This window comes from Macaca nemestrina, chromosome 15 (assembly GCF_043159975.1).
Source record: "Macaca nemestrina isolate mMacNem1 chromosome 15, mMacNem.hap1, whole genome shotgun sequence".
Classification (NCBI taxonomy): Eukaryota; Metazoa; Chordata; class Mammalia; order Primates; family Cercopithecidae; genus Macaca; species Macaca nemestrina.
In genome coordinates, this window is record NC_092139.1 from 36,154,305 (window position 1) to 36,179,586 (window position 25,282).

At 44.1% G+C, this 25,282-nt stretch overlaps 1 protein-coding gene across 3 annotated transcripts; it reads right to left on the minus strand.

Moving 5' to 3' along the window:
- Positions 1 to 7: 7 nt before the first annotated feature.
- On the minus strand, positions 8 to 24,656 carry LOC105481624 (zinc finger protein 343). 3 transcript variants are annotated; one of them, XM_024792803.2, is made up of 7 exons: positions 24,238 to 24,654; positions 22,451 to 22,548; positions 22,116 to 22,202; positions 14,296 to 14,561; positions 14,052 to 14,110; positions 13,238 to 13,364; positions 8 to 4,261 (listed from the first exon to the last, which is right to left on the minus strand). In XM_024792803.2, the coding sequence occupies exons 4-7, from the start codon at positions 14,411 to 14,413 to the stop codon at positions 2,766 to 2,768; spliced, it is 1,800 nt and encodes a 599-aa protein (XP_024648571.2). In that variant the 5' UTR covers positions 14,414 to 14,561; positions 22,116 to 22,202; positions 22,451 to 22,548; positions 24,238 to 24,654; the 3' UTR covers positions 8 to 2,765. The 3 variants fall into 3 exon arrangements, with proteins under 3 accessions (XP_024648571.2, XP_070935673.1, XP_024648572.2); XM_071079572.1 differs by having other exon boundaries at positions 22,451 to 22,567; XM_024792804.2 differs by having other exon boundaries at positions 8 to 4,258; positions 22,451 to 24,656.
- Positions 24,657 to 25,282: the final 626 nt, after the last annotated feature.

A 25,282-nucleotide genomic window follows, 5' to 3' on the forward strand; every position in this document is an offset into this window, starting at 1 on the left:
AATCAGAGCCAGGGCATGCGGAGTTTATTCAAAAGTCTGGGCAATTTGGGCTCTGAGGGAGGAAGATTAAAAAAGGGTGTGGGTAAAAGACAGATCCTTGGCCTGAAAAACAATGGACGGAGTATGACTAGGTTGTCTCAGACCAGTTATTAGAGGGATGATGTGTGGGTATCATTAGCAGGACTGGGCCCTAGAATTAGAGGGCCAAGGGGACATGGTATCGGAGCTATGTTTAGGAGTCTTTACATCTATTATTGTTGATCTGACATGGGGAGTAGCTAAGAGGCCCAAAGCAATGACTCATGACTTGAGAACAGTGTGGGTATGGTTAAAGGACCTGCCCCTGCAATCTAGAAGGCTGCCAGGGGGATGTGGTTAAAGGGTCCCTAGAACTGGAGGACTGAGCAGATCATTAAGGACTGCAAAACTTCAGTGGAGTACAGAAGTATTTAGCAAAGACACCTGCAGAAAGAAAGAAAAAGAGAGAGGGCGAGGTGGGGAGAGAAAGAGAAAGACACAAAGAGAGAAAGAGAATACCTAGGGAAGGAAGCTTTCACAGAAGCTGAAGAAAGTGACCAGTCTGGAGAAGAGGCAACCCAGCCCCTGGAGACCTGGAAAATCCCCTCCCTGCAACTGGCCTGTCTCTAGAACCTAATCACTCCTCCACATGAAAAGGATCAGATTCTCCAAAAAATCTATTAGATTGATTCTCAAGGGTTGAATTCATGCAGGAAACCCTGACTGTGAATTTGAATTCCTTGCACCTTTCCGGTCAGCTGAGTGGCCAAGCCACACAGCCTGAACTTACTAAAGAAATTTTGAACTAAAACAAAGGGATAAGAAAACATGGGAAAGAACTGGTATATGAAAATAAAACGAGTTGATTATTTTTTGATTACTTAAATAAAGCCTACTTTTTAATTCCGATTCCAAGAAGTAGAAAAGAATGCTTATTTAACAGTTACTGCCATCTTCGCTCACATTCAGAGTACATGGGGGAATCAAGACATCTCCTGAAAACCCCTCAGAGGTAACTGAGGTAGTGACTTGGGGTAAAGACTCTGTCTTCCTAAGTCAGTTGAGGAGGGACATCGGGATGAAGCTCCACCCACAAGCTCTGCACACACAGGTCTTCTCCCTGAGTGTGTCCTCCTTTAGTACAAGATGAGGTTGAACTTATTGCTAATGTGTTTCACATTTTCCCTCCCCACCCATGTAAAGCTTGTCCCAAAAAAGCTGTTCTTTGCTGAGGTGTGCCTTTTTACTAAGTCCTTGTCCATTCTCCCGACATGTGCAGAATTTCTATTCTATATACTCTGGGGCTATTGAGGGGTGACTTGTGGCTGAAGCCTTATCTACACCCCTTATATACCTAACATGTCTTAGAATCAATTCTCTGGAGAGACAGATGGAAAATTGAGGATTCACTGGGGAGTGAGGGCAGGGCTGGGCAGAGGAAGAGGCTGATGTGCAACGTGTCTGCAACCCAGTGATCCTTCAGTTCGATGGGGATCTCTGGATCTGGAATGACCTTCTGGAGTTGTCCCCGTTGAGTCAAGGGTTGGGGCCAGAAGCTACCCCTGCAAAGAGGCATAGCCCCCGTGGTGTGTGCAGTTCCCTGTGGCTGAGAGCAAGTTCTAGAGTGGAATGCATCACTGCCAGCAGCAACGCTGTTCTCTCAAGCAGCCGGGGTGTTAGCCATGAAAAGGTCATCTGGGCAGAGCTCCACAGTGTCCCCACATGCAGAGTCTCCCTGTGGTGTGTGATCACAAAAGCTTTGCCCATACATCCTGCAAACAAAGACCTCCTTCCGGAGGGCCACCTTGTGCCTGACTGTCCATTCTTTTGCTGATGCTCACCAACACTCCCCAGACAAGGGTGCCCTCCCCTGAGGCGGTCATTGGATGTTTGGTAAATGTTTGATTATTGCTAAAGGCTTCCCCCAGTCCCTACACGTAAACTTCTCTCCTAAGTGTGTCTTCTTGTGCATGCTGAAGGCTGACTGATGGCTACAGTTGCCCATACTGTATACGCAACCCAGTGATCCTTCAGTTCGATGGGGATCTCTGGATCTGGAATGACCTTCTGGAGTTGTCCCCGTTGAGTCAAGGGTTGGGGCCAGAAGCTACCCCTGCAAAGAGGCATAGCCCCCGTGGTGTGTGCAGTTCCCTGTGGCTGAGAGCAAGTTCTAGAGTGGAATGCATCACTGCCAGCAGCAACGCTGTTCTCTCAAGCAGCCGGGGTGTTAGCCATGAAAAGGTCATCTGGGCAGAGCTCCACAGTGTCCCCACATGCAGAGTCTCCCTGTGGTGTGTGATCACAAAAGCTTTGCCCATACATCCTGCAAACAAAGACCTCCTTCCGGAGGGCCACCTTGTGCCTGACTGTCCATTCTTTTGCTGATGCTCACCAACACTCCCCAGACAAGGGTGCCCTCCCCTGAGGCGGTCATTGGATGTTTGGTAAATGTTTGATTATTGCTAAAGGCTTCCCCCAGTCCCTACACGTAAACTTCTCTCCTAAGTGTGTCTTCTTGTGCATGCTGAAGGCTGACTGATGGCTACAGTTGCCCATACTGTATACTCATAAGGCTCCTCTCCTGAACGTGTCCCTCCCATGCCTGATAAAGGTCGACACATCTCTGGAACTTCACTCACAATCTGCATACACAGGGTCTACTTCCCATGTGTGTCTCTGGGGTAACATGAGGCTTGACTGATCACTCAGGTCCTGTTCACGACCCCTGCATACACAGGTTTCTCCCGTCAGTGTGCCCTCTGGTGTCTGACGAGATTTGACTTATGACTAAAGCCTCGCCCACACTCCCTACAAACATAATGCTTCTCCCCTGAGTGTATCCTCTGGTGGACAAGGAGGAGTGATTTCCGGCTAAAGCCTCGGCCACACTCACTGCACACGTAAGGCTTCTCTCCTGAGTGTGTCCTCTCATGTACAATGAGGGTTGACTTGTCACAAAAGCCTCGCCCACATTCCCTGCAAATATAAGGCTTCTCATTTGAGTGTGTCCTCTGGTGTCTGATGAGATTTGACTTCTGGCTAAAACCTCTCCTACACTCCCTGCAGACATAATGCTTCTCCCCTGAGTGTGTCCTCTGGTGGACAAGGAGGAGTGATGTCCGACTAAAGCCTCGGCCACACTCACCACACACATAAGGCTTCTCTCCAGAGTGCGTCCGCTCGTGTATGATGAGGGTTGACTTGTCGCAAAAGCCTCTCCCACACTCCCTGCAAACATAAGGCTTCTCATCCAAGTGTGTCCTCTGGTGTTTGATGAGATCTGAGTTCTGGCTAAAGCCTCGTCCACACTCCCTGCAAACATAAGGCTTCTCCCCTGAGTGTATCCTCTGGTGTTTTCTGAGGGTTGACTTGTCACAAAAGCCTCGTCCACACTCCAGGCACACATAGGGTTTCTCACCGGAGTGTGTCCTCTGGTGTCTGATGAAGGATGACTTCTCACTAAAGCCTCGCCCACACTCACTGCAAACATAGGGCTTCTCCTCTGAGTGAGTCCACTGATGTCTCTTGAGGATGGACTTATTTCTAAAGCTTTGCCCACACTCCCTGCACAAGTAAGGCTTCTCTTCTGAATGTGTTCTCTGGTGTCTGCTGAGGTTGGACTTCTGGCTGAAACCTCGCCCGCACTCACTGCACACATAAGGCTTCTCCATCGAGTGTGTACGATGGTGTCTGATGAGGGCTGATCTATCTTTAAAGCTTCGCCCACAATCACTGCAAATGTAGGGCTTCTTCCCTAAGAGAGTCCTTGGGTTTGTAATAAAGTTTGATTCCAGGCTACGGTCCGGTTCACACTCTCTACAGTTGATTGCTCCAAATCTCAAGGTTTCTGATTCCTTCAAGCCTTTGTCTGGCTGCACAGGGTTTGGTCTTTGGGCTGAGCTGGGCTCTACTTCTACCACCATGTTGCCTTTTCTGGGACTTGCTGACTGTCTTTGGAGTGGGCTGGGGAATGCCCTTGAGGTTTCTCTCTCCTCTGTCCTTGGAGACCAGGGTTTGGAGCCACCTCCTCTCTCCTGACCTTCTGCATTTTCATACCAACAGTTTAGATGGGAATACTGCTGCCCCTGCTGTTTCCAATGCCTTGGGCTAGAATTCCCTGGATGGAAGTGATTTTCTGCACATAAGCCCAGGAAGATCTGAAGTACATGCTGGCTGAGGAATTGCTGACAGGAGAAGGCCAGAAGGCAGGAGGAACAAGGGTAGATTTCTGGCTTTGGTTCTGCTGAAGAATGAAAGTTTTCAGTTAGAGTAGCCATAAGTAGGGCTGCTGAGTTGTTCTGCCTTGTCTTAGGACAGAGAATGTTTTACTGCCATACCTGTAATTGATAATATAAGTACAACACAATTTGCTTCTGAGCAATGATTCCTTTACATTCCATCACATTTTCTATTGAGATCCAGAAAATCCACACCAAAAATATCTTGAGAAACCAGGAACCTCTCGAGTGAATATTCTGCTCTGTAAACAACTTCAATTATAATTAGCCTTCTCCTAAGCCACAGACATTCACATTGGTATATACTGTCCACAACTCTTTGTTCTGCTTGGAGATAGTGGTCTCTATGACACATGTGGAAATCCCCTTATGACTTTTCTTATTATATAAAAAAGGGTCTTATAGACATAAAAAGTCCCTCAGTCTGAAGGGCTTCCGAATGTAGGAGAAAGTGTATGGAATACTGGTTAAAGAAATTATTGTAGGCCGGGCGCGGTGGCTCAAGCCTGTAATCCCAGCACTTTGGGAGGCCGAGGCGGGCGGATCACGAGGTCAGGAGATCGAGACCATCCTGGCTAACATGGTGAAACCCCGTCTCTACTAAAAATACAAAAAACTAGCCGGGCGTGGTGGCGGGCGCCTGTAGTCCCAGCTACTCGGAGGCTGAGGCGGAAGAATGGCGTGAACCCGGGAGGTGGAGCTTGCAGTGAGCTGAGATCGCGCTGCTGCACTCCAGCCTGGGCGACAGAGCGAGACTCCGTCTCAAAAAAAAAAAAAAAAAAGAAATTATTATATATAAAACAAATATAAATTTCAGGCTGCCCACCTGTAAACAAAGATTTATTAGAAAATGTCAAAGTATTAGGTTCTCTACTAAGTATTATGAATTCAACAATGAACAAGAAAGACACAGTCTATGATTTTAGGATTCTGGCACCAAGCCAAAACAACAAAATCTGCCTTTCTCTCCACTTTTCATAAATCAGTAAAAAGAAAAACTTTTCATTTACAGCAGCACCTGCCTACAAAATATCAAAACCAGATGTTGCATTTCATCACAACGGGATCTATCCAACTGATGCTGAGAAATGACCATGTACTTGGCCCCAGACCCTACTGGGCCTAATTAAAGACTTCTGCCTAACTAAGGAACACTGGAATCTTTATAATCAACTGTGTCTGTCCCTAAAAACTCATCCTATCCTATCCAGAATGCTAGTTTTCAAACCTTAATTAGCATAACCATCATGAAACTGCTCCCTAGGGGTAAAAACCTTTTATTTTTTCCCCCTCATCAAACTATACAGTGAATTTCTTCACTGCTGTGTCTCCTTGCCTGTTAAGTAAATGATTTGTGCCATTTGATTTTTTGACCTTTTGTGGTCTTTTAGTTTTTGACAATGTGTTTTCCCTTTGGTTGCTTTGACAGGGCACTCACCAGTGCTGGAACTGCTGGACTGCCAGAGGAACATAGCTGTGTGTAGACTGCTCCGTAGGTGCTCAAAGCTGCTTCTGGCAGCCTTGCCATGGGTGAGGCTCTCAGCAGCCGTCAGGCTCTGCTTGCTGTCACTGAGCACTCCCTGGGTTTATTTGGTTTACTTGGGTTCTCAAAGTAACTCATTATTTGCTTCTATTTCTGGCCAGTCATCTCTTATAAGACTTGTCATTCTGGTATTTTGTGACATGAACTTTTTGTCTTGATATTTTGACTGTGATTCGCTGCCATCATTTTGGCTTATCTAGAAGCATACCAGGTCATTCAGACTACAGTCTGAATATATATATGGCAGTGACGTAACACCCCACATCACTGAGAAGTGATGTAGAGGAAATCTCATTTGTGTCTATTTTGTGTTAAACACTGGAACAAAAAGCTCCTTACACTTAACACCCTGTTGAAGGGACCCCGTGTATACTCATTATGATTCTAATCCCTACGCCTTACTAGAAAGTGTCTTCATTTCACTAATTTAGATTTACTGAGGCCATTTTGAGGAACTCTGTTTTCTATCATGCCCCTTTGCTGTATAATAATTCAGTATATATATCTTTTTTTTTTTTTTTTTGAGACAGAGTCTTGCTCTCTCTCCCAGTCTGGAGTGCAGTGGCACGATCTCAGCTCACTGCAAGCTCTGCCTCTCAGGTTCACACCATTCTCCTGCCTCAGCCTCCTGAGTAGCTGGGACTACAGGCGCCCACCACCACGCCCGGCTAATTTTTTGTATTTTTAGTAGAGACAGGGTTTCACCGTGTTAGCCAGGATGGTCTCGATCTCCTGACCTCGTGATCTACCCGCCTCGGCCTCCCAAAGTGCTGGGATTACAGGTGTGAGCCACCGCACCCGGCCAATAATTCAGTATATATTTCTAAAGAACTATATAGTTGAGAGATCTGGCTTGCATCATCAATATATTTACTCATTTGCTTAATCTTAAAATGCAAGGAATAAGGCCAGGTGCAGTGGCTCACGCCTGTAATCCCAGCACTTTGGGAGGCTGAGGCAGGCAGATCACCTGAGGTCGGGAGTTCCAGAACAGCCTGACCAACATGGAGAAACCCCATCTCTACTAAAGATACAAAATTAGCCAGGTGTGGTGGCATATGCCTGTAATCCCAGCTACTTGGGAGGCTGAGGCAGGAGAATCTCTTGAACCCAGGAGGCAGAGGTTGTGGTGAGCCGAGATCACACCATTGCACTCTAGCCTGGGCAACAAAAGCGAAATTCTGTCTTTAAAAAAAAAAATGCAAGGAATATAGTTTCAGAATTGTTGACCCACATCCTTACAAAACACAATATACAAAATATAGTCCATATAGTTCAAGATTTGTATGCAGTTCTTCTTTGTCAATAGAGAAGGAGTTGGCCAATTTTTTCTGAAAAGAACCAAAGAGTAAATATTTTAGGCTTTGTAGGTGACATGGTCTCTATCATGACTGCTTAACTCTGCCATTGTATAACAAACGCAGCCATAAATAATTCATTGTTCCAAAAAAACTTTATTTACAAAAACAGGCAGTGAGACAGATTTGGCCTGTAGGCCCTAGTTTGCCAGTCCTCATTTTCCTATGGAGTATGGGCAAAGCTCTCTGTTAAATGGGTTGTTTTCCCCTGTTACCTGTGGTCGTGTTATTATTTTGGAACAGTTAGGTAGATTTGTTTCTCTTGGTATTCCATTTTAGGGATTTTTCCCTCTCTTTGTTGATTTAATTCCTTTCTTTGAGTATTTAAACACTAATATGCTCCAAAAGTGCAAAACTATTCAGAAAGGACATGCCTCTCCTTTCCATAGCCTTCAGCCAAATTCCAATATAACCTCACAGCTAACCAATCTCATTAGTTTCTGGTTTATTAACCCTGTATTACTTTGTGGGGGGGCGGGGGGGGAAGAAGAAGAAATAGATATGCATATGCTCATAATTTCTCACTTTTAAAAATACTCTTTGCACTTGGCTCTTTTCACTTAATATATCCTAGAATTTACTCCCTATCAGTTCAGAGGAGCTCTTCCGCATTTTGGAAGGATGTATCATAACTTCTTCAACAAATTTACTACATAAGGGCAATTAGGTTACTCTAATATTTTATAAAGAAACAATGCTATAATGAATAACCTTGTGCAAGTGTACTATCTTTGGAGATGAATCTTCAGGGTAAATTCCTATAGGTAGGATTGCCAGGTCAAAGCATATGCATATATAGTTTTGTTACATGTTGCCAAATTTCCCTCCACAATAGCTGTAGCATTTCTGCATTGCCATCTGCAGTGTATAATGTTGCCTATATCCCTCAGCTTTGCCAAGTGTTCTGTCAACCTTCCGAAATGCTGCCAATGATAAGAATGGTGTGTAGTTTTAATTTGCATTAATCTAATTAGAAGTGAAATTGAACACCTTTTCAAACATTTAAGGGACAATGTTATATTTTATTTTGTGAATTGTCTATTCAGGTATTTTGCCTATTTTCTTCCTATCTGGTTTTAGGGTTCTTCTCTTTGAATTTTAAGATTCATTCTATATTATGGAAAATAACTCTTTATATGTGATATACTGTATGTGGCAAATATTTCCTGGAAATTTGTCCTTTCTTTTGACTTTGCTTACAGTGTCAAACTTATCACTCTTCTCCTCTAGGCATCTAGGTTTTTAGTCAAATTTAGAAAACCTTTTACTATATCCAGGTGATAGAATATTTACCCCCATTCTATCCTAGTATGTTTACGGTTTAATTTTTTACATTTAGATCTAGTCATTTGGGATTTTTCTTGTATATGGTGTGTGGTATATGGTCCAATGTTATATTTTTCCAGATGGATATCTAGTTGCCCAACCCCATTTATTAAAACGTCCATCTTTACTCCAGGGATTTGAGATGCCACCTTCATCACATACCAAAGTTCCATAAGTACTTGGGTTGACTTCCTGACTTGCTCCCTGATTCCACTGGTCTATTTGTCTAGTCATGGGCCAGCACCACAATGTTTTCTTTCTTTATTTTCTGCTTGCAGCTTCAACTCAAAGGACACATTTTAATTCTAAAGGTTTTGTAGCATACGTTAGTGTCTGATAAGGATAGTACCCTGTTATGGCTTTTATTTTTCAGTGTATTCTTGGCTATTTTTCCACCTTTATTTTTCCATGTGAATTTTGCAAAAGAATTTCACTTTTTTATTGGGACATGTTAACTTTTTGAATTACCTTAGGGATAACTGACAACCTGATTTTAATCTATAAAAATATTTTTTGAGGTCAGGCATTGTGGCTTACACCTGTAATCCCAGCACTTCGGGACGCCCACGCAGGTGGATCACTTTAGACCAGGAGCTCAAGACCAGCCTGGGCAACATGGCAAAACCCTGTCTCTACTAAAAATACAAACAATTAGCTGGCATTGTGGCATGCACCTGTAGTCCCAGATACTAGGAAGGTTGAGGTGGGAGAATCACCTAAGCCCAGGAAGTTGAGGCTGCAGTGAGCTATGATCATGCCACTGTACTCCAGCCTGGATGACAGACGTGAGACCCTGTCTCAAAATATATATAATTTCTTTTAATCAAAGAAATTTTAACACAGATTTGGTATTAGATGATACCATTAACTTTGTTGAATGTAGTAATGGTATTGTGGTTATGTAAGAATCCATTTTCACTTTTTAGAGAAATGTGGCATATTTAAGGGTGTCATGATATTTAGAATTAACTTTGAAATAATTTGGCCAGAAAGGGAGAAGCGAATGATAATGCAAGCGGGCAATGTGTTAGTAACTATTAAGTCTAGGTAATTCGTGTTCCTCCTTGACCTATCAGCCCTACAAACACTTATTTCTTTTTTTTTTTTTTTTTGAGACGGAGTCTTGCTGTCACCCAGGCTGGAGTGCAGTGGTGCGATCTCAGCTCACTGCAAGCTCCGCCTCCCAGGTTCACGCCATTCTCCTGCCTCAGCCTCCCGAGTAGCTGGGACTACAGGCACCCGCCACCTTGCCTGGCTAGTTTTTTGTATTTTTTAGTAGAGACAGGGTTTCACCGTGTTAGCCAGGATGGTCTCGATCTCCTGACCTTGTGATCCGCCCGTCTCGGCCTCCCAAAGTGCTGGGATTACAGGCTTGAGCCACCGTGCCCGACCACGAACACTTATTTCTAAGATTCAGCCTAAGCTACCCTCTTGCAGCAAACGGTATTTTGGTCACAATATCTGCTGTTCCTCCCCACTGAGCCCATCTCTGAAGAAGGATTATCTTTCCCACCACAGTGACATCAGACTTAGCTGTGGGATTTGCTTTGGCCAATGAAGGTTAGCGGAAAGTCAGTGCACTTTCAAACAAGTTTTAAGAGCCACAATGTGGTCCCATCATTGCTCTTTTTCCCTATACCTTGAGAACCCCACGATCCAGACAGAAACTGCTCCTTTTGCTTGGATCCCAGAACCAAGAGAGTTGAACCACACCTGAAGTAACCAAGAGGTAATGTAAGTGAGAAATGAACATTGGCTATTATAAGTACTGGGGTTATCACAGTATTATCTGGTCTAAGCTTATTAAATTATCTCCCCTGTGAAGGCTTTAAAGATTATTTCAGAAAGAACTGGCCCATTTATTTCTAACGATGCCCTTGAAGAAAAGACATTAACATGAATATGTGAAGAAAGAGAGAAAAACAGATTTGGGCTGAGCAACATGGCTCACACCCGTAATCCCAGCACTCTGGGAGGCCAGGGTGGGTGGATTGCTTAAGCCTAGGAGTTTGAGACCAGCCTGGGCAACGTGGCAAAACTCTGTCTGAAAAAAAAGAAATAAAATAAAATAAAATAAGGAAAGAAAAGGAAAAGGGAAAGGGGAAAAAGGGAAAAAAGGGGAAAGGAGAAAGAGAAAAGAAAGAAGGAGAAAGAGACTGGTTTAGGAGGAAAAATGGTATGCTCTCAAGTTTTTATAACTTTAAGAATAAACTTGTGGTTGCAGGCAAGGAGAAATATGGGGATGAAGCACAGGTGAGACAGCGGTAGATAATGGGTTCGTTATAATATGTGATGGGGAAAATCGTTAAAGTTCACAAATTGTTAAAGGGTGTAAATATGAACACGGAAAAGGAGTATGTGACACTAACTCCTGTGGACCCCTGCAGTCCAAAGAAAAGAAAAAGAAGAAAGAGAATAGCCCAAAAGAGAGACGTAAGAGGCTGGAAACTGTGGAACATTATGATGTCAAGCAAGACAAAGCAAACAATTTCAAGGAATGCAATTGGGATCCAGGTTTTCAATATCAAGATTCATTTGAACTAGGTCATTTGTTTGTTTGTTGTTTTATGGGTTTTTTGTTTGTTTGTTTGTTTGTTTGAGATGGAGTTTTGCGCTTGTTCCCCAGGCTGGAGTGCAATGACATGATCTCGGCTCACTGCAACCTCCACCTCCTGGGTTCAAGTGAATCTCCTGCCTCAGCCTCCTGAGTAGCTGGGATTACAGGTGCCTGCCACCACACTTGGCTATGAACCAGGTCATTTTTAACATTTTCCTCTGAATCAGTTATATGTATTAACAGTGGGAGAGAAAACAGTATGACCAGAGAAAAATAAAAACAAAACCTAGTTGGACTAAGTAGCTAAGACCAAATCAAAACACACTAAACCATTCACAAAAATTATCAATCTTTTTTTTTTAAAGAAAAACACAGCCCACACAGAACCAGTCCGAAATGGATGAATCTATACTGATTTAGATGGAGCCAGGTCAGATGGGAGCTAGTTCAAACCAGAGGGAATCAGATCAAAACACATCAAAGAAGATGAAAATGGAATAAGGTAAATCTGATTAAATCATATCAGGGAAACAGCCATGCCATTTGGAGCAAACTCCTGAAGAAACTCCTCCCTGAAACTGGGTTGTGTCTCCAAAAATGTGATTCTTCTCTACATGTTGTATCTAGAAATATAGGAATATCTAGAACAGTAAGCTCCAGTATAGCAGCCACTGGCCATGTGTTTACTGAACACTTGAAACGTGGCTAATCTGAACTAAGATGTGCTCTAAGTGTAAAATACAACCAGGTTTTGAACACAGGACAAAAAAAATAAGTAAAATACCTAATTAATAAGTTTTTAGGTTAATTTCATGTTAAAATGATATTTAATATATTGGGTTAAATAATATATATATTCTTAAAGTTGATTTCACCTGTAGTTACACTTGTAAAAATGTCGTTACTAGGAAATTTAAAATTACCTATGTGGCTCACATTATATTTCTACTAGACAGCACTGATCTAGAACAAGGAGTGGAAAATGACTGACCACAAGCTAAATCCAGTCCTCTGTTTTTGTATCACCTACAAGCTAAGAATGGTTTTTACATTTTTAAGTGGCTAGAAAAAAGTAAAAAGAGTAGTAATATTTCATGATACATAAACATAATACTAAATTCAAATTTCAGTGTCTATAAAGAAAGTTTTATTGGAACATATCCACGCTCATTCATTTGCGTATTGTTTATGGCTGCAACTCAATGGCAAGTTAAGGGTTGTTACAGAGGCCTTATCACCTGCAAAAACAGTTATTGTTTGGCCCTTTATAGAAAAAGTTGGCCAATCCCTCATCTAGAGTTATGTTGCAATTGACATTTATCAACCCATATTTAAATAATTTTTTTATTATTTTTTATTTTTTCAGACTGAGTTTCACTCTGTCACCAGGCTGGAGTGCAATGGCACGATCTCAGCTCACTGCAACTTCCGACTCCCTGGTTCAAGCGATTCTCCTGCCCCAGCCTCCCAAGTAGCTGAGATTACAGGCACATGACACCACACTCAGCTAATTTTTGTATTTTTAGTAGAGATGGGGTTTCACCATGTTGGCCAGGATGGTCTCGATCCCCTGACCTCGTTTAGGTTTGCAAACAAATGAAAAAGAAAAAAACATGGTTTATGAAAACCCCAAACCACAATAAACTTGACTCTTAGTTTTAACTTATATCACAGAGCTGCATCTCTCCCTACTCTCCCCGTTGCAAACCACGTCCCCAGCCTCACTGGCCTCCTTGCAGCTTCATGTATTGGGCAGGTACATCCCTTCATTAAGGTCTTCGTGTCAGTAATTCCCTCCACCTGAAATGCTCGTACCCTAGATACCTACAGTTCTAACCTCCTCACCACATTATGTCTTTAGCCAAATATTACTTCTTCAGTGATTTCAAATACCCATTTTAAAATTCAGCCAGTCACCCTATCACACCCAATACCCCTTTATCCTGCCTTATATCATTATTTTTTACTAAGTTGCACTTATCACCTTTTAACATACCATATTATAATATCCCTGTATATGAAGCTTTTGGTTCGTTGTCTGTCTCCTTATACTAAAAAGTAAGCCCCACGGAGGCAGGGATTACGATTTTGTTTACTAATGTGTTGTAAATATCTAGAACATTTTTTTGTGGTACATAGTAGGTGATCAATAAATTGCTATTGAATTAATGAAGGAAAGGAAAGAACACAGCCTCACCCAATGAGAGAAGATTCCTATAATTCTCCAGCATCACTTCTTTGTATAGATTCCTCTGCTCTGGACTCAGTCTCTTCCATTCTGCTTCTGTGAAGATCACAGCCACATCCCTGAATGTAACTGGTACCTACAAACAACCAGTAAATTAATGTATAGCAAGCCACCATCAATCTTCCCTGTGTGTGGAGCACAGCTGGTGACCCTGGAAAGCCTGGATATGCAAGTTGATGTAATTCATCAGAATATATGGTTCTCCATATGAAGAAGTTCTGAACACTACTGTGTGCCTAGTTTTCTGTTAAAATCTGTGAGGAGCATAACTGAGCACAGAACACATTCTAGGCCCTTGACATGTATGATTTCACTGGAGAAATGATTTGTGAATTACTTTGTAAACCTCAGGCTGTGTTTAGGACAGTGACCTTGAGAATTCATAATGAAGGAATTCAGAGATAAAACAGCAGAGAATGGGCTGCAGAAGGAACAAAAGCATGACAGATTTAGGGCTTGTGCTGGGCATCAGGGAGTGGTAAAGATTTAGAAAGAATGGAAGAAAACTTTGATTACAGAGAAAAATGGGAGTGAACAGATGGGGTCTGGAATAAACATTTCTTAAAAGCTCAGGTTACTAAATGGGATCTGTAAAATCCCTGTCTTTGCTATGTGCTTTAACAACTTTTTTCAAGAAGGCCTAATGCTTCACTCATCTACCCAGATGTTGACCGCCTTTTCCCTTCCCAAGAAAGAGAATATATGTCTGTTCTCTGGGAAATGAGCCAGCACTTCAGGGAAAAAAAATGTAATCCCAACTCACCACTATTTGGGCCTTTCCCTCCTTTTCCTGGGGCCAGTCAGTATCATTAGAAGGCAAGCCTAGTGAAAGAAAAAGAAGCTATGAGAAACCAGAGCCCCCGCCCCCCAGGCTCCCTGAGCAGCTCTTTTGAGCCTTAGGATGAAGGAAGTAGTCACTTTACTCAGAGGTGACCTCTGGAGCATTTTCAGGTGAACCTGGAGACTTGGCTCCCTCTTCATCTTTCTGGCCCCTCAACAATTCTCACCTTTCGCTTTATGATTTTGGATCAATTTCTTCATGGTCTCTACATTTTCCCCATTCTTTGAAAGCAAAATCTCTTCCCAGTATTGATCTCCCAGTGCTGAAGGATGAGGCAACATCATGGCCCCAGAGTCAGCCCAGTGTGAGCCTTGAAATTCTGCCAGAGGTCCAGGTAGATGTTATTTCATCTCAAGATGGAGTTCTGCTGCCTGTGGTGACTTCTACCAACCTTAATTGTAAAAGCTCATCTTGTTTCCATGCAGCCAGGACCTGTGGGATGAAGAAGCAATTTGCTATTGCTGGGGCTTTTATTGTGGGCCCTAGGCTTATGCCTCTTCAACAGGGATCCTGTTCTCTCACACCCTCCTCATTCAACAAACATAGAGTCTCCATCTACAAGGGTTCCCTGGATTTTCTACCTTCATTCACTCTACCTTCATTTCTAGGCCCTCATGCTTATGTTCTGCCACTCTCCCTTAGCTCTCAAACCTTACTTCTTCTGCCTCTGTACCTCAGATTCAAACTCTATGTTTCAGATCAGTCTCTGCTACTACCTGAAGCCTGAGTCAGAGAGAAGACAGAATATAACATAATGCCTATGGAGAAAGAGCCTCTGACTGTTTCCTGCAGACCAATCAAGGCGTGCAGAACTCAGCTTCTGATTCCCCTGCCCCAACCCCAGGTTCCATCTATATTCAGTTACTTATGTCTTGGATGGGCACAGTGGCTCACACCTGTAATCTCAGTACTCTGGGAGGCCAAGGCAAGCTAATTGCTTAAGCTCATGGGCTCAAGACCAGTCTGGGCAACATAGCGAAATGCCATCTCTACAAAAAATACAAAAATTAGCTGGGCATGGTGGTGTGTGCCTGTAGCCCTAGCTACTCAGCAGGCTAAGGTGGGAGGATCACCTGAGCTCAGGGAGTCAAGGCTGCAGTGGGCTGAGATCGTGCCACTGCACTCTAGCCTGGGCGACAGGAGTAAGACCCTGTCTCAAAAAAAGGAAAAAAAAAAAAAAAAGATCCCTATGTCCCTGGTATTCTGAGGAGTTTAGGAGATCAAAAGTCAGTCCTTCTTACTTAAGGCAGAGCTCCAGGTCTCACAATTACTCTAAAGTGATAACCTCCTAGCTTCCATTTCTATGCATGTCTACCATATGACCTTACCAGAGATGTGCTTTTGTGTATCCTGATGGGCCCAAATCAAAGTCCTACACTGATGTGGTCCCAGAGAAGGCAGGTGGTATTAGGAGTTATGCCACCTTCAGTAGCTCCTCAGACACTGTCCAGGATTTCAGCAAAAATGACTACAGGCCTATTGTTGCCTAGTACCCTTCTGAGACTAGCTGGGGTCTCTAAGCAGCTCTTGTAATTCATCCCTCAACACCATAGGCAGAGATGACCACTCCCTCTTCTGTCCAACCTGGGCATCATACCATATTGTAATTTCTCTATTTACATGACTGTCTTGACTAAACTGTGAAGCTTCTTGTAAGATGAAATGAATCTCAGTCTTTTTGCTAATCTACTTTTAGTGATTAGGATAAAAGAGGCCTTTGTGGTAGATTTTATCATCATTCCCAATTATTTGTTACCCTATAAAAAGATGGTACTTCCCTGTCCCAGACATCAGGCTTGACCTTGTAACTTGCCTTGGAAAATGAATGTGAGTGAAAGCAACGATGCCGTTTCTAAGCATTGCATAATTCCACCATTTCTCTTGTTCTGAGAACAGCATGTCCCTAAAGGGACTGTGGTTCTATTGTAAAAGGTCATGGTACAAAGCTAAAGCCAACCTATAATACCTGTAGTACAACGTAGCTGAAGCTGACAAAACCTTTCTCCTAGTAACACTAGTATCTGTAGCTAACATTTATAAAGCAAGATCTGTAAGTGCAGACTTTTTTTTTTTTTTTTTTTGAGACAGAGTCTTGCTCTGTTGTCCAGGCTGGAGTGCAGTGCCGCGATCTCGGCTCACTGCAACCTCTGCTTCCTGGGTTCAAGTGATTCTTTTGCCTCAGCCTCCCAAGAACCTGGGATTACAGGTGCCTGCCACCACGCCCGGCTAATTTTTGAATTTTTAGTAGAGACGGGGTTTCACCATGTTGGCCAGGCTGGTCTTGAACTCCTGACCTCGTGATCTGCCTGCCTTGGCCTCCCAAAGCACTGGGATTATAAGCATGAGCCACCATGCCTGGTTACTAAGTACAGATTTCTGGTAATCTTCACAAAACAGCCAAGAGGTGGATGCTGCTATTCTTTCCATCTCACAGAGGAGGAAACTGGGGCACCAAGAGGTTGGTTTATTTGTCTTTAAGATTACACAGCTACCAAATGTGTTCTAGGCACAGCCACAAATCTTAGCACGTTGAAGGCCCAATCAATAGTGGGGACTAGGGCTGGGTGAGAATGGGTTTATGGGCTTGCGTCCTTGTAGTAGCATGTTTCACTCTCCATTCCCAGTGTGTGGCCACTCCTTATAGGTATACACCCTATCACGTTGAACTCAGGAGTGACCACTTGATTTGCCAGTGAGCTATGGTCAGAATTGTCTCTTTGGGTGGAATCTAGTGATGGACACTAGAAAGCCACAGTTTTCACACTATTTATACTGGAGCTTTGGAATGGCTTCAGAATGCTGGAGAATGCTGGAACCCTAAAAGTGAAAAGCCAGCTAAGCTACAAACGACTGTCTATAGTTATCATTTTGCTATTGTTTGTTTTTTCTAGGAATCCGAGAACACCCCACATAGCTCCCAGACCATGTTTCCTCCTGCCTGCTGGACATCTCAGTTCAGCAAACACTTACTGAACATCTGCTACAAGCTAGGCACTGGGATGAGCTTTGCAGATACCAGGGAAATATGACAGCGCCCTGTCACGGAGAGCCCAGCTGAGGTGTGCAGCGCCGTGAGCAGGGCAGTCCGCAAGCTGTCACATAAACACCTAGTCTCCTTTCCTTCTCTTCCTAACCTGCTACTCCTTCTTTCCTCAGCTTCTTTACTTCCAAGACTCCCAGTTCCATCACCACACTTGACCTCTGGGTCATCACTGACTCTATGCCTCCCTGCCACGCCTAACCAATTACAAAGGCCTGTAGATTCTGTCCACATCAGAGCTGCCTCCCATCACCCCATACCAGCTGGGAAGCTCAGACAACAGCAACAGCCTCCTGACAGGGGTCTCTGCAGATCTCTCCCACACCCCGATACTCCTTATCCATGCCTCCCACAATTGGCTCTACGTGCTGTTGATTGAGCTATTCAATCGTTCCATAATTACTAGTGCCCACTGTGTGCTAAGGACTGTTCCAACATTTGGGATACTGCTGCAAATGCAACAGAAAAAATACCAGCCCTCGTGTAGCTGCCATTTTAGTGCGGTAGGGGCAAGGAGATGGACAAAAATAAAATATAGCTCAGAAAAGACACAAGATGTCAGATGGCGATACGCACTGAGGGCACCAGAAGGATCCGGTGGTAGAGACTGGAGGAGTTGCAATTTTAAATTGAGTATTTAAGGAAAGCTTTTTAAAGGTGATTACTTGAGATCTGAACAATGTGAGGGAGTGATTCATGTGGGCTACTGTGTCAACAGAACTATAAGGAAAGAAACCAGCTCATTGAAGGTCCTAGGGCAGGAGTGAGCCCTGCTCTTTCAGAAATACGTTCCCTGTGGCAGGAGGGTGTGAGACACTGGTGGCAGTTAAAAGCAGTCAAGGACAGCGGTACCAGGGCACAGGTCATGTGCAGTCTTGAGAATGCTGGTTTTGATGTGGAGGGAGATGAGAAGCCATCAGAGGATTTGGAGCAGAGGGATAACAAGCTTGGATTTACATTTTAAAAGATGTCTCTGGCTGGTAGACTAGGAACAGACAAAGGGGACAGGGGACAAGGAGAGAGGCAAGGAAATCTCATAAATGCTGTTGAAATAATTCAGGTGGGAGATAATGGTGGTTTGGACAAAAGTGGACACAGCGGAGGTGGTGAGTAGCAATCACATCCTGAATTTCTTTACTGTATGTGATTTGCGAGATGAAAAGAAAAATCAAGAGAATTCTAAGATTTTTGCCTCAAGCAGTTGGAAGGATAAGACTTACCATCAGCCATGCGCGGTGGTTCATGCCTTTAATCCCAGCACTTTGGGAGGCCAAGACGGGCGGATCACCTGAGGTCAGGAGTTCGAGACCAGCCTGACCAACATGGAGAAACTCCATCTCTACTAAAAATACAAAATTAGCCAGGCATGGTGGCGCATGCCTGTAATCCCAGCTACTCAGGAGCTTGAACCCGGGAGGCAGAGGTTGTGGTGAGCCGAGATCACGCCATTGCACTCCAGCCTGGGCAACAAGAGCAAAACTCCGTCTCCAAAAAAATAAAAAGTTGTTTGGTGCTAAAGAAGAGGCTGAGGACAATTTTGCCTGAGAAAATCAAGGCATGCTTTGCAAATGTGTGACTAAATCAATAGGAGTTCAATTGCCAAGTAGAAAACCACAGAGGAATAAAACAGTACAGAATGGAATCTATTCCCATACAGCTACAAGGGCACTACTACAAAAGGAGTAACTGGTAGGGACAAGACTGAAAAGGTGAGTTGAGAGATAATTCAGATATTAATCAGATATCAACATTAACAATCACAGTTCATATTTACTAAGCATATACTATGTGCCAGGCACTACCTTATAGGAATTATCTGCCAGGCCTCACAGGAATTACTACATTTCTTCCGCACAACTCCCTGAGATGGGCACTATTATTTTCCCCATTATACAGATGAGGAGTAGAAGACACAGTGAAATAATATCTCCAAGGTTACACAGCTAATGTGTGGTGAAGACGGGCTTTGAATCTAGGCAGTCTGTCTCCAGAGCCCACACCCAGGCTGGAGTGCAGTGGTGCGATCTCGGCTTACTGCAGCCTCCACTGTCCAGGCTCAAGCCATCCTCCCATCTCAGCCTCCTGAGTAGCTGGGACCACAGGTGTGCACCACCATGCCCGGCTAATTTTTCTATTTTTAGTAGAGACGGGGTTTTGTCATGTTGCCCAGGCTGAGTTCAAGCGATCTATCCCTTCAGCCTCCCAAAGTGCTAGAATTACAGGCGTGAGCCACCACACGTGGCTTCACACTGTAATTACTGAGTTTGGACAGAGTTGAAGGTAGGTAATAAGAAATGGCCTGCTTGAGTAGGTGAGTGGCATGATCTTTATTTTTTCTTCAGAGGAGCAACTTAAAAGGCAGGGTGGAAAGTGAACTAGTGGTGGAGAAGAGATAAAAATTTGGGTAGCACAGCAGTGAGATGAGGGGAAAAGAATAAAGGGGTATGCCAAGGTAGAACTGAGAGGACTCCATCACTAATTAGAAGGATGAGAATTTCAATATCAAAGTTATAAGCTACATAAAAGTTCAATTGTTCAAAAAAATTTACTGGGCTAGCTTTCTATTATAGGTATTGTTAGATTATAACAATGTAGGTATTATTAGATTATATTGCTCTGATAAGACTACTTTTTAAAAAGTTTGTACTTTTCTGTAAATTAAAAGAATATGGAGTCATAAAATGGCAAGTGTTTTAGGGTTAGCCTAAAATTGGGCATTGTCATCGATTTCAAAGAAGGTATGAACTAGCAGGCTTAAACAGCCTAATTCTTCTTTGGGCTGGTCCTTGGCAGCAGTTCCTTTTCAGACTCAATAAACAGAATTCAGACAGATATAAGTCAAAACAAAACTTTACAAAGCCAAACGTATTATCTTTTGCATTAACCTATTTTTTTCCATCATACACGCTACTAGTATGTGCATTAGCATGATATTCTAACATACATTGCATTAAAAATTAAAACGTGGCGCCGGGTGCGGTGGCTCAAGCCTGTAATCCCAGCACTTTGGGAGGCCGAGACGGGCAGATCACGAGGTCAGGAGATCGAGACCATCCTGGCTAACATGGTGAAACCCCGTCTCTACTAAAAATACAAAAAAAAAAAAATTAGCCGGGCGAGGTGGCAGGCGCCTGTAGTCCCAGCTACTCGGGAGGCTGAGGCAGGAGAATGGCGTGAACCCGGGAGGCGGAGCTTGCAGTGAGCTGAGATCCAGCCACTGCACTCCAGCCTGGGCGACACGGCGAGACTCTATCTCAAAAAAAAAAAAAAAAAAAATTAAAAGGTGGCAGCTCAGGGTGAGCTCTTCTGTTATTCATTTCTTCCTAAATTTTTAAGGGCTTTTTCTTGGTCAATAGTTTGTACAAACTGGTTAGTTTAACTTCAATATCCATTTCATTAAAGTTGATGGATCGTGATGAGATGCATTTAAGGCAGATAGTGATTGATGTTTTTTTATCTCTTGAACACAAGCTTTGTCTGAATGATGTTCTTTTATCTCTTGAACACAAGCTTTGAATAACAACTACAGGTTTTAAGTGCTGTTACATTAATACTATAACGTATGTGTTAGAAACAAAGGGATATTTCAAAGGTAGATATTTGAAAATTCTCTAGTCTCAATGTATATGTGTATTGAATATACTCTAAAAATAAATGTGCAATTTGCCAGTAGGACAATGCAGTGATTAGCATTAGGTATGTCTCTTTGATATCCTAGCTATGTCCTACTTTCTTCTAAGTGCAATCCTTTCATGTTCACTTGCTGTTTCACCCCATCTACTCTAACTTCATTTGGAAGACTTGTCTAGAGGATAGCATGTATTTTTACCTTTGCAGTGAATTGTATATGCTAATTGTAACCACAGCTATTTTTATGTTAACATAACTCCAAATGTTATATTAAATGTTCTATTATATATCAGCTCTAATCCCTTAAGTAAATTTTAAGAAATAAGTTCTTGTTCAAAAAAAAAAAAAAAAGAAGGATAAGAATTTCAGAAATAACAAGGTGGCAAGAAAGACTCAGAGCTCCCGTTGGTGACCAGGGGTGGAAGACACAGTCATTAACAGAAATCGGCAACAGGTAAAGAGAAAAGGGAGCGGGAGAATTGGCCTTGCTGAATTCCAGATACTTCTCCCTCTTATACTTTTTACCTGAATTGTTAAGTGTGTACAGTGTGCACTAAGCAATGGCACTTTTTTAGAAGAAATGAGCAGATTTTAAAACAATCTAGAATTAAGACATTAAGGAATTACTGTCGGTTTTGTTGAATGTGGTAATATTATGGTTACATTTTTAACAAACAGTCCTTCTCTGTTGGAAATGCATATGATAGTATTTTTAGGTAAATTTATGTGATGTCTGGGATTTCCTTCCAAATACTCCAGCAGCAAAAACAAGAAAATGAGGGGGCGGGGGGCTCAATGAAACACGGATTATAGAATGTTGGTAACTAAAGAAGTTCTAAATCCTAATTCTACCCAACCCAGTCATATTACACAAGTAAATTTCTTAACCTCTGTAACATGCCACTTCTTCTATCAATTCAGAGTTTTGATTCCTAACTTTCAAATTGTTAAGAGTTTAAAATATTATGGAGACCATAAACCCAGTTGCCTGGCAGATAACAGTGGCCCAATAAATAGTAATTACCATCATTTTTTATTTCACAGTAGCTGACAAATCCCTGGGAATCCAGCAGCCAGGATGAAATATGCCTGGGGCAAAGATGGTGGTTACCTCAATGAGAGTACCAGTCTGGGGTAATATTCCCTGTGGAGATCCTTGCCCTTAAAATCGCCCCACTATTGTAGAAAAACAAGCAAGGCCTTGAGCCTCAATTTGGACACTTCAGGGTACAAGATGTCAGATGGGCAAAGGAAATTCAGCCATGGTTTCGAGCAGAAAAGACACTATAGGAATGTGAAAGGTAAGTGGTATCTACCTGATAAGAGGTTCTCAGGAGCACAGAAGTCCTTCCTTTCTCAAGAGATAGTCCTCTCCCAGCAGGCAGGTATTGGAGAAGGTGGACCTGAGGATGAAACAGGCAGTGTGAATTTCAGGATTGTCTCCTAGCACCCAGATATGGAGGCTAGAAATCCCCAAGTTTAAAATGAGTGGGCCAGCTGGGAGCGGTGGCTCATATCTGTAATCCCAGCATTTTGGGAGGCCAGGGCAGGTAGATTACCTGAGGTCAGAAGTTTGAGACCAGCCTGACCAACATGGAGAAACCCCGTGTCTACTAAAAATACAAAATTAGCCAGGCATGGTCGCGCTTACCTGTAATCCCAGCTACTCGGGAGGCTGAGGCAGGAGAATCGCTTGAACCTGGGAGGCTGAGGTTGTGGTGAGCCGAGATCGCACCACTGCACTCCAGCCTAGGCAACAAGTGTGAAACTGTGTCTCAAAAAAAAAAAAAAAAAAAAAAAAATGAGCAGGCCTCCTCTTCCTTTAACAAGAACACCTCAGACCTGTCAGAGGAGAGAATAATGTAAACAGCTTCTAGGGCACAGAGCCACGTGGGGACATCAGAATACAGTCTGCCCTGACAAGCTGCTATTACATATTTATCCCTTTAATGCCTATGGGCCTCAAGTTGTAATATTATTAGTAATAGTTAACACTTACTAAACTCTGACTGTATACCAGAGACAATTCCAGGCACCATACAAGTTTTACCTACCCAAAGCTCCATGAGTTACATACCTTCCTCAAATTGACAATGCTAGAAAGTGCCTAGATTTGAAGTCTAGCTGTGGAGCGCCACACCCTTAGCCAGCTGGGCCAGTAATGATGTCAGCAGTGACCAGTCCCTATGGGGTCTGACAATTCTCAAAGTGTATCCATACATAGGGTTTAGGGGATGTAGATGAAACAGAATTGGCCATGAGTTAACAAATGTTGAATCTGGTGACAGGTCCGTGGCAGTTCACTGAATGGCTCTACTGGGTAGGTTTAAAATTTGCCCTTACGAAAAAATTAAAAATAAAATTAAACGCCTGATATCCAGAACTTGCCATATGCCAGAAGTGATTTGGATTGTCGACCAGAAGGCATCAGAGTTCTCCACCATACCTAACCCTTCACAGCCCCAAACCAGATGTTTGGCCCTAACGTGTGAGGGAAAAGCAGTCCAGGAAAGAAGGAGTCAGTCAGATGGGCCACCCAGATGACGACCAAACCCAGGATCTCTGCCACAAAGCACAGGGGGCACCTCCCACATGACACGCCTTGAGATAACAAGTCCCAGAGAAAAGGCCTGTCCCCATTAAAAAAAAAAAAAACTACCTAGATGTATGTCAGAGTGATACAGCCCGCTATTATCAGAGGACAAAACCTCCCTCACCTCCCTAAAAACCCCAGGGACTCCTGACCCAAGACACTCGCCTAGACCCTCTCAGGATATTCTGACCACGTCTAGCTCACCTCCACTTCCACCCCTGCAACCCCTAACAAACCAAGGCCCATCAAGCATCAAGGCCTGAGATGGCCTCCCCCTAACCACCCTCGTCACCACTTGGGACATACCAGCCCCACCCAAAACACAGAAAAACTCGGAGATGCAGGACTCAGAACGCTCCCCAGCCAAAAACCACACAGGGATGTGCGGACCTAACCACGTCCCCATTCCAGCCTTGGGGATGTTGGTCCATTTGGCCCTGGCAGAACTCAACCCCACAGCCCAAATAAACCCCAGGACGCACAACTGGGGCCGCCCTTCCTATTCGAAAACCGGTTGACCCAGAATAATCCCGCCTGGTTCAAGACAGACGTTAGAATTCCAGGTCACTCGCACAAAACAGACGATAGAATTCCAGGTCACTCACGTCGCCCCAGGGGAAAAAAGGTCCGCTGAGGTCCCGGCAAGCAGGGGCTCACCCCATCGCCCAATCCCAGGGAGCACCGCGAGCCGCGCCCCCTCCTCCAAAAACCAAGTGTCTCCAACCCGCACTCCCCATCGGCCACACTCTACCCTGCGTCCTAACCTACACCCGGCCTTTCCCGAACCTCCTTTCCCCACGAGAGAGGGCATCCTGGGGCCAAGGAGCCGCAGAGGCCGCGCTCACCCGAGCCAGCGGGCCCGGGACCTCGGCCGTCGACCTACGCCAGAACTACAGTTCCCAACATCCTCGCAGGCTTCGGCTCCCATTGGCCGCCACGTAGCCGCTTCTGGGCCGTGCAACAGTTAATTTTCCAGGACATTGGCTACTGCAGTGACATCCTCTCCGTCTCTTCTTAAAATACCCATGCTGGGCTGGGCGCAGTGGCTCACGCCTGTAATCCCAGCACTTTGGGAGGCCGAGGCGGGCGGATCACGAGGTCAGGAGATCGAGACCATCCTGGCTAAGACGGTGAAACCCCGTCTCTATTAAAAATACAAAAAAATAGCAGGGCGTGATGGCAGGCGCCTGTAGTCCCAGCTACTCGGGAGGCTGAGGCAGAATGGCGTGAACCTGGGAGGCGGAGCTTGCAGTGAGCCGAGATCGCGCCACTGCACTCCAGCCTGGGCGACAGAGCGAGACTCCGTCTCAAAAGAAAAAAAAAAAACATGCTGAAAACAGATTCTGGCTCCCGAGTGAAGTCTCTGTCCTCTAGGCCCATTCTGCCAAAAAAAAAAAAAAAAAAAAAAAAAAAAAGACTACACTCCCCACAAGCCTCTGCGGCAGCTTCGGCAGGCGCTTCCGGAAGCTGGGGTTACCGAGGGAAGTCATTTCTCATTGGCGAATCTAGCCGGAGCAGTGCGCGAACTGTCAGGTGTGCATTGGGTACAGAGTGTCCTGCACCGGACCCACTGAATTCCCTGGGCTGAGGCTCCATAGCATGCGAACTAGCTTATGTGAGCCCTATGTAGATTCGACTTCGTACTGCCTGTGGGACACAGGCAGGGCAAAACCGCCTCCCAGCGTCTCAGTTGAACCCTTACCCTCAACACCAGTGCACTCCTGTGGGTGGCCTGTAGTCACCTTCCTCTTGTCGAAGTCCTCAGAGTTAGTGACAGACTCTCATCCAGTTTCTGGAGGAGGGAAGCCTCACTCAGGATGGAGTCTGGCTCTCTGGCCTCTTATCTAAGATCCCGATTCAGATCTGTGCTACTGGAGCCGGGCGTGGTGG

Excerpts from the sequence above, each read along its gene's own strand:
- LOC105481624 (XM_024792803.2), bottom strand. The coding sequence starts at position 14,413 with ATGATGTTGCCTCATCCTTCAGCACTGGGAGATCAATACTGGGAAGAG. Across the intron at positions 14,111-14,295 it reads CCAAAATCATAAAGCGAAAG|GCTTGCCTTCTAATGATACT; the intron begins GTGAGAATTGTT and ends TTCTTTCACTAG. Across the intron at positions 4,262-13,237 it reads TAGGAATCTTCTCTCATTGG|CAGAACCAAAGCCAGAAATC; the intron begins GTGAGGCTGTGT and ends TTCATTCTTCAG.